The sequence below is a fragment of the Chrysochloris asiatica genome, unplaced genomic scaffold, assembly GCF_000296735.1.
Source record: "Chrysochloris asiatica unplaced genomic scaffold, ChrAsi1.0 scaffold00592, whole genome shotgun sequence".
Lineage (NCBI taxonomy): Eukaryota > Metazoa > Chordata > Mammalia > Afrosoricida > Chrysochloridae > Chrysochloris > Chrysochloris asiatica.
Genome location: NW_006409110.1, coordinates 417,704 through 427,807, shown reverse-complemented (window position 1 = coordinate 427,807; position 10,104 = coordinate 417,704). Strand labels below are relative to the sequence as shown.

At 34.7% G+C, this 10,104-nt stretch overlaps 1 protein-coding gene across 1 annotated transcript; it reads left to right on the top strand.

The window, feature by feature from the left end:
- The first annotated feature begins 8,473 nt into the window (after positions 1-8,473).
- On the top strand, positions 8,474-9,418 carry LOC102815959 (olfactory receptor 5V1-like). The gene has a single exon (XM_006877766.1). The coding sequence runs from the start codon at positions 8,474-8,476 to the stop codon at positions 9,416-9,418; it is 945 nt and encodes a 314-aa protein (XP_006877828.1).
- Positions 9,419-10,104: the final 686 nt, after the last annotated feature.

The following is a 10,104-nucleotide window of genomic DNA, read 5'->3' as shown; positions in this document are numbered from 1 at the left end:
CTATTCATTGTTTAATTTTCACTAGCATATGAGACTTTTGAAAATTTCATTGTTTGGGTCAGGGCCACGTTTATTCTCCAACTGACATCTTTACTCTTGAGCACTTTAAATAGGTATTGTGCAGCAGATTTGTCTCATGCAATGCATCATTTGATTTCTTGACTTGCTTCCATGAGTGTTGATGGTCGATCCAAACAAAATTAAGTTTTAGACAACTTCAATATTTTCTCCATTTATAATGATGCTATTTAATGCTATACTGGTGAGGATTTTGTTTTCTTTACATTGAGGTACAACCCATACTGAAGGCTGTGTTCTTTGATCTTGATCAGTAAGTATCTTAAGTTCTGTTCACTTTCAGAAAGCAAGGTTGTATCATCTGCATATTGCAGGTTGTTAATGAGTCTACCTCAATGCTGAGGCCATATTCTTCCTCATATAACCCATCTTCTCAGATTATTTGTTCAATGTACATATTCAATAAGTATGCTGAAACAATACAACTCTAGCATACTTCTTTCCTGATTTAAACTATTCAATATTCCCTTGTTCTGTTTGAATGACTACCTGTTGGTCTATGTACAAGTTCCCCTTGATCATAGAAAAATGTTCTGGAATACTTATACTCCACAATGTGGTCCATAACTTGTCATGATAATACAGCTGAAAGCTTTTGCATAGTAAATAAAGTACAGGCAAACATTTCTATGGTATTTTCATCTTTCAGCCAAGATCCATCTGGCATTAGCAATGATACCCCAAATTCCATGTACCCATCTAAATCCAGCTTTAACATCTTGTTCTTCCCTCTCAATATGCATTGCAGCCATTTGTTAATTCTCTTTAGCAAATTTTTACTTATATGTGATATTAATGCTATTGCCCAATGATTTCTACTTTCAGTTGGGTTACCTCTCTCTGTTATGAGCACAAATATGGATCTCTTCCAATCAGTCGACCAGCTAACTGTCTTCCAAATTTCTTGACATTGATGAATGAGTGTGTACAGTGCTGCATTAAACTGTTGAAAAATTTCAGTTTGTATTTCATCTATCCAAGTACTTTGATCTTTTTCAATGTCTTCAGTGCAGCTTCAACCTTTTCTTTCAGTACTATCTATTTTCATAACCTATCTCTTGAAAAAAAAAAATCTATGAAGAAAAACATGCCATCAGGATTGGAGGAAGACTCATTAATAACCTGCGATATGCAGATGATACAACCTTACTTGCTAAGAGTAAAGAGGAATTAAAATATTTATTGATGAAGAGCACAGCTTTCGTATGGATTACATCTCAATGTAAAGAAAACAAAAATCCTCACCACTGGACCAATAAACAACATTCTTATTAATGGGAAATTATTGAATTTGTCAAGGGCTTCATTCTTCTTGGATTAACTATCAACACTCAGGGAAGCAGCAGTCAAGAAATCAAATAACGTGCTGTGTTAGTCAAATCTTCTGCAAAAGATCTTTTTAAAGTGTTGAAGAACAAAGATGTCAGCTTGAAGACTAAGGTGCAACCGACCCAAACCATGATATTTTCAGTATCCTCATATGGATGTGAAAACTGGACAGTGAATAAGGAAGACCATAGTAGAATTGATGCTTTTGAGTTACCAAATTTTTTAGGAGAATCTTGAAAGTGTCATGGGCTGCCAAAAGAACGAATAGATCTGTTTTGGTAGAAGGGCAGCCAGAATGCTCCTTGGAGACCAAGATGGCCAAATTTCGTCTCTCATACTTTGGACATATAGTCAGGATAGACCAGTTGTTGGAGAAGGACATCATGTTTGGTAAGGGGAAGGGTCACAGAAAAAGAGGAAGACCCCCATGAGATGGATTGGCCAAGTGACAGCATAAATGGATTCAAGTGTGGCAACAGATGTTGGCCCAAGATCTGGCAGTGTTTCAGTCTGCTGTGCATAAGGTTGCTATGAGTCGGTACTGACATGATGGTACCTAATAACAAAAACAACAAACCTCTTGAAATGTATGAACATCAACCATTTCTTTTGGTTACAGTGATAATATTGAGTAGAAAGCTACAGAAATTGAAGGAAATGGTGATTTTTTTGAGAGCAAGAACTTTGTTATTGGATTATAGCAATATAATACAGTATTGTATAATATAATATGGTGTTGTATTATAATAATATAATACTAGAAGTCATGGTACATGACTGTAAGGTAAGCACTCAATCTCAAGGACTATTTGAACTGCAAGATTGGTAGTTCAAACTCATGAACTGCTCCTCAGAAATGCCATACAGGGCAGCTATGAGTCAGAACCAATTCGAAGGCACATAACAACAGCAACAACATTATAATAACAGAATGGGGTCAAAAAGAAACCTATATGGAAGGTATTTTACTGATACTTTATTAGAAGTATTTGTATGAGATCACAAGTTCTTAAAAACATTTTCCAAGCACATACACTATTGATTAAAAATTCCACTTTTAATGTATACATTTAAATATATTCACATTCCCTAGGGAAATTATTATATTATAAAGTCAGTAGTTACAGTAGATTTAATGTTCAAATTTTACTTAGTTTGATTGGAAATATTGAACAATTTATTTCTTTGACTGTGCATCTTAGGCTGAATTTTCTAGAGAAGTAAAATTTACATATGTACATATATACAAAGATGTTTATCTCAAGGATATTGTTCATAACTGTATAGTACCATGTCACCAGTGAGTCTTTCCCATGTGTCTATTACTTTAGGAACAGGCCACACCTACAAGGAAACATCCTGTCAATTGATAGGTTGTTCATAGCCAATCAGTATATAATAAAATATGACTGCTCATAGTCAATTATCATTAAATAAACTATCAACTGAAAAACCATTGGGAATCCTGACCCAGTCTAGTTGATATAAAACCTTAACCATCACAGTCCACTCCACTACTTGCCCACTTGACACTTATCAACCATATGTATAATCTCCAAATAAAGAAAATTTTAAAGTCATATGTAAGCCTAACATGATAGAAATAAAATAAGTACAACCCCAAACAGACTGGCCCCAATTACATCTTGTATTTCAAAAATGAAAAAAGCAAAATATTTTATGCATACATAGAAAACAAAAGAAAACCAAAATATATATTCATTTAAATGTGTAAAGGGCACATTCTCAAAGTCAGCCTCCAGCCTGTAAGCACATAGGCTTACTCAGTCCATGGGCCTAGAAGCTGAAGTTGCTCTTTCTCTGCATATCACTGCCACTGCTATTGTCTCTGCTGTTGCTGCTTTTTAAAGTAGAGATATCATGCTCCACTTATGCTTTTCCTTCTTAAAGGTCCTGGGATTTTCTGTTCCTGATTTGAAAGATTAACTACTCTCCACATTTAATTACACATCTTCTACAATTAAAATTTTAACAATAAAATTTAATTCTGATAAAAATTACTCACAATTGAATCATAAAACTGCATCAATATCAAACCACACCCCCTTTCATCAGACACATCTGGAGAAGAAGAAAACCAGTCAGTGGAGATTGGAGGTTATTCCAATAATCCTGAAAATAAGCATACCCCTAATAGCTTGCAAGCCAAGCACTTTATGTGCACTTTAAATGCTGCCCCCCTCCATATTTGATAACCAGTGTCTAAATGGCCCAAGTCCTTGTGTGGCGCTGTGGGTTAACGTGTCAGACAGCAAAGCCATTTGAACTGCAAGGTTGGTGTTTCAGGTTCACCAGCTGCTCCTCGGAAACCCTTAGAGGGTCGCTATTGGTCGGAATCGACTTGATGACACTTTACAACAACAACAACATCAACCATGTAGATGGAAAGAATACACAAAGTTATTGTGCCACAAAGAAATGATCTATGTTCAACCATTTCAGGAAGCAGCATATCATCAAGAGCCAATGATCCTGAAGGAAGAAGTCCAACATATATTGAAGTCCTTGGCAAATAAACAGGTACCAGGAATAGGTGAAATAAAAATTGAAAACTTTCAACAAACTGATGCAGCACTGGAGGCACTCACTCATTTATGCCAAGAAATTTGGAACATAACTACCTGACCAACTAACTGTAAAAGATTCATATTTGTGCCCATTACAAATAAAAGTGGATGAATGCAAGAAGGAAATCATAGGACAATAGCATTGATGTCCTATGTGAGTAAAGTTTTATGAAAAATAATATGAAAATGGCTGCACCCATATATTGACAGAGAACATCCAGAGGTTCAAGTGGGATTCAGTAGAGGATGTGGTATATCATTCCTGATGTAGATGGATATTGGCTGAAAGCAGAGAATAAAAAAAAAAGATATTTATCTGTGCTTTGTTGACTATGCAAAGTCTTTAGATTGTGTGAATCATGACAAGCTATGGACAACACCGCAATGAATGAGTATTCCAGAACACTTAATTGTGCATAGACCGAGACACAGTTATTCAAAGAAAACAAGGGAGCACTGTTTAAAATTAGGAAAGGTGTATGCCACGGTTGAGTTTTTCACCATACTTATTTAATATGTATGCTAAGCACATAATCTGAGAAGCTGGATTATAGGAAGACAAATGTGGCATGAGGATTGGAAGAAGACTCATGCACAACCTCCCATATGCAGATGATACAAAGTTGCATGCTGAAAGTGAAGAGAATTTAAAATATTTGCTGATGAAAATGAAGTAGCACAGCCTTTAGCATAGGTTGCATTTCAATGTAAAGAAAACAAAAATTCTCACCAATGGAACAATAAATAGCATATATAAAAATGGAGAAGATTGAAGCTATCAAAGACTCAATTTTGCTAGGAATAACCATCAGCATTTATGCAAACAGCGGTCAAGAATTTAATGACATATTGCAATAGGCAAATACGCTGCACAAGACCTCTTTAAAGTGTTGAAGAGCAAAGATGCCATTTGTGGACTAAAGCGTGCCTTATAAAAGCCATGATATTTTCAATAACCTCATATACATGTGAATGTTGGGCAGTGAATAAGGAAGACCACAGAAGTGATGCATTTGAATTATGGTGTTGGAGAATATTAAAAGTACCATGAAGAGCCAAAAGAACAAACAAATCTGTGTTGGAAGGAGTAGAGCCAGAATACTCAGTAGAAGTCTAGATGGCCAATTTTCATCTCTCAAGCTTTAGACACATATTGTGAGGAGGGACCAAACCCTAGATGAGAACATCATGATTCGGAAAGTGGAAGGTCAGTGCAAAACAGGAAGACCCACACAAGATGGATTGGCACAGTGGCAGTAACAACCTTTTAAGAGTAACAATGATTGTCAGGTTGTCAGGATTGGGCAACATTAATTGTCACATTATTTTATGTGACAAAATTGTCACAGCATTGCATCATTATTAACTATGCAATCTATTCGGTTAATAATCATGCAATGTTATTATTGCAGTTAATTATTATTGAGCCAATTCTGACTTATAGCAACACAGCACAGGGTTTCCAAGGAGTGACTGCTAAGTTTGAACCACCGACCTTTTGTTTCAAACTGACTCTGTATTCAAGTGCATTTTCTGGCAGTGCCACACCAGGACTCCAATGATACAATACACCTGGTTAATAATGAATTAAAGTAGTGAAAAATAGACATATTAGGAATGCAAAACATTAAATACTGATTGATAACAATCATATTTTTCTGGAATGATTATTTCAATGACAGAAAAAAAAAAATTATTCCTTAGTCTTGACTGGGAATGTAATTATTGGAAAAAGCATAATATTTTTTTATTAACATAAACGTTTAAAAAAAAGAATTTTCATGGTTTGCAATTTTTATTTCTTTTTCAATTTTATTAAAACATTAGCTATCAAGTGAATATCCATTTGTTTAGTGGGTAGTAATGTCAACTCAACAGATTGATAATTAATAAATTTCAGAAAGGAAAAAAAATCTATTTTAATTCAGGTTTGCTAAGACACAAAGCATATTTAGTCCCTTTAAATTCCTCATTATTACTTTTTCCCTAAGGGAAAAATGGGCAAAACATGAATTATGGAATAAAGTCCAACAGGAGCTTCATATATAAATGCATTTAGTTTCCTTTGCTGTTGCATTTTTGTTGGTTGAATCATTTTGGATTCTTGCTTCGGAAACTTAACATTGGTAATGAAATCTTAGAAATTGAACTCACCAGAAAATTGTGTGCTAAATAAAGGACTTCCTAAGCTAATACGAAAAGTAAGTGTTTATAAAGATGTTTGGATGGTATGAAAATGTTAAAAATAGCTTAAAACCAATATTACACAGGTAAAATAGATGGGTATTTAAAAAGGCCTTAGGGTAGTTCAATGTATAAAATGTATATAAAAAAAGTTTTGATTAAAGAAAATGAATGCCCAGCTAGTTGTGTGTCCAATTCTTCTCTATGTAAATATTTGCTGTTTATTTTTCTTCATTTAATTTATTAGTTATAAATTCTTTGGATCAAATAGCAAAGTTATAGATGTTTTTCATTAGCAATTTATGTTTTTAGGAAAATGAAAGTTAATTGTACTGTTTCTTTTATATTCATATGATAAATATATAAACACCTAAGATTTATCAGTGATTATTTTATTGCATTAACTAGATTTTCTCTATATATAGTAGAACAAATAAGCACTTAATTGCTACAAAGAACAGTTTCATATGTGATATGTTTATCTTTAATCATATATAAAAAGAAAAAGAAAAGCCCTCCCACTTTTGAATAATTTTCCAGAATATTAAGTATCCTTTCTATAGATTCTCATTACAATATTTTCTAAATTATGATTTAAAAAAAGTGAATTCAACATGTTTTTGCATCCTCATATGCCTAAATTTATACCAAATGATCTTCAAAAGAAGATGGAAAGATCACATGTCATGTCCACTTGTCTGAATCTGCTTTAAATGAGCTGTAGATTTATGGGGTTAACAATGAAGGTTATTTTTCTCCACAAGATATTGTTAACAAAAATATAGCTCTTATTTTTCTAATTAGATGGACAAAACAAAATACATGACTATATTTGTGGAGACCTGGTGTATCACTGTAAGCCCTGGACTGCTAATCACAAGGTTGGTGGTTCAAACCTACCAGCCTCTCCTCAGAAAACCTATACAGGATTACTATGAATCAGAACTGACTTGAGAGGTCTTAGCAAAAATAACAGTTATATTTGATTTCAAAAGACTGTATTGTTAATATGAATTTGTTTCCCTCTGCATGCTAGTACCAAGACTCACTGTTGGATTTAAAAACATAAATAATGAAGCACAAAATTTAGGGGAAAAGCATCTTATTATTTGTACATTATTTGATTATGTACCTGTTTGGAGAGGCAGTCTGGGTACTTTTATTTGTAGATATTTATTTGCTCCATATAATTCTTGTTTAGACAAAATAAGTCTAATTAATAAATGTAGGATAGAAAAAAATAGGTGTTTATATATATTCTTAAGTATTTAGAGTTTTAAAATATTATTTCTTATAATAAAGCATCTTCTTTAATCTCTTATACTTACTATGTTGTTTTCAAAGTATTGACATATAAACATATAGTCAAGCAGTCAAGTAGTAAACAGTCCAATACTTAACCTAAAACACCAAACCAGGACTGTGTATATATTCTATCACATGCAAATTCTTGAAATCCCATATATCTTTCAGTAACCTTGGAAAATGGTAAAAATGCAAATGTTAAGGAATGGGGTCGTGTGTGTGTGTGTGTGTGTGTGTGTGTGTGTGTGTGTGTGAATATGTCTATTTCCTGTTTGGCTGTCAGGTAGGCATGAACCACTAGGTTTCATTTGTATTTTGAAGATTAAATTAAATTCTATTAAAATAAACTCTGAAGAAATAACATTCACATTTAAATGCCATCATTCCTGTCTGTACTCAGTATTTATTTATCTACTTTTTACCTTATGTCTTCTTCTTTATAACTGTTATTAATGTATGCTGTTTTTGTTAAGAGCCATGGAGTCAGTTCTGACTCATAGCAACCCCATATAGGTATTCCAAAAAACAACTCGTGGGTTTGAACAGTCTTATTGTTAGCATTCAAGTGCTTATCGTACAGCACCACATCATAATGGCTATGATTATATATTAAGGAACAATATGCAGATGCTTCTTCAAGGTACTCAGCATTAATATAATGAACAAAACTCCACACATTGAGACACTCTTGACTAGCAGCTTTTACTGAATTATTAAATCTCCTATACTGCTTAACGGTCAAAAATGATTTCTTAGAAAAGCTAACATTTTGAATAGCTTTTGGTAATTAATGGAGGATAAACAATCTACAGAATATCAAGCATATAGAAATTGCAGAATTTCAAATATCTTATTAGAAAAAGGCTAGTGTAGTTAATCATCAACTACATATCCACTATTTCTCAAGTATTACTGGACTCTGGTTTTGAGCCTAACCTGTGTCTGTTGGTTACATTCATTTCAGAAAATTTTCTGTGGAGAGAAGAAAGATGGATATCTACAATTTAACCACCATCACGGAGTTCATCCTTACAGGGTTATCTGACCTCCCAGAGGTGCGCTACCCTCTCTTTGTCGTCTTTGCTGCCATCTATCAGATCACCTTGCTGGGAAATGGGGCCATTCTCCTCGCCATTGGGACTGAGAAAAAATTACACACACCCATGTATTATTTTTTGGCAAATCTGTCTCTTTTAGATATTTTTTGCCCATCAGCTACTGTTCCCAAAATGCTTCAGAACCTCTTGTCAGAGAAGCAAAGCATTTCTTTTGTTGGGTGTGTTTTGCAGCTGTTTTTCCTAGTGGCCCTGGCGGGCACTGAAGTCTTTCTTCTCTCTGTCATGGCTTATGACCGGTATGTAGCCATATGTTTCCCACTTCGTTACACCCTCATCATGACAAAATGGCTCTGTGTGCAGCTCACAGCTGGTACCTGGGCAGCAGGCTTTCTGAACTCCCTTCTGCACACAGTGTTCACATTCCGCCTGTCTTTCTGTAAGTCTAATCGAGTTAACCAGTATTACTGTGACATCCCTCCAGTGGTGGCTCTTTCTTGTTCTTCAACATATGTTGCAGAAATGGTTCTCTTGCTGGAAGGAGGTATTTTAGGGATCAGTGCTTGCCTGATAACGGGTATCTCTTATATTTACATCATATCCACTATTCTAAAGATCCGATCAGCAGAAGGGAAGCGGAAAGCCTTCTCCACCTGTGCTTCTCACCTCCTTGTTGTTTGTTTGTTCTATGGTACAACGATATTTACATATATCCGCCCTTCCTCTGGTCACTACTCCCTAGCAAGAGACAGGCTTATCTCAATGCTGTATGGCGTCATTACCCCAATGTTAAATCCCATAATCTATAGCCTGAGAAACTCAGAGGTAATAGGTGCTCTCAGAAAGGTTTTATGTCATAAGATGTGTTTTACAAAATGAATGATAATATTTGTTCAACGCTCTATATAATCTGAATTCTTAAGAAAATTTGAAAGATTTCATAGGAATAATAACATATAGAAAATGTACCCGTGTATGTACAGAAATTTTTAACCATTCAGTAGTCCGGTGTTCTGTTCAACTAACTACCTCTTGGTCCAGGTACAGATTCCTCATGAGCACAATTAAGTGTTCCAGAATGCTCATACTTCACAATGTTGTCCATAGCTTGTCATGATCCACACAACCCAAGGCCTTTACATAGTCAAATAAGATCATGTAAACATCTTCTGGAATTCTTTCCTTTCAACCAAGATCCATCAGAAATCAGCAATGATATCCCTCATTCCACGGTTCCTTCTTAATCTGGTTTGAACCTCTGGAAGTTCTCTCAATGCATGCTTGCAGCCATTTCTGTATTACCTTTAGTAAAACTTTATTCGCATGGGATATTAAAGAGATCGTTTAATTATTTCCACATTCCATTGGGTCACCTCTCTTTGCAGGGGCACAAATATGGATCTTTTCCAATCAGTTGGCCAAATAGTTGTCTTCCAAATTTTTTGGCATAGATGCGTGAGTGCCTCTAGTGCTGCCTCACTTTCTTGAAAGATTTCAATTTTTATTCCATCAATTCCTGGTGCCTTGTTCTTTGTCAATTCCTTCAATACACCTTAGACTTCTTC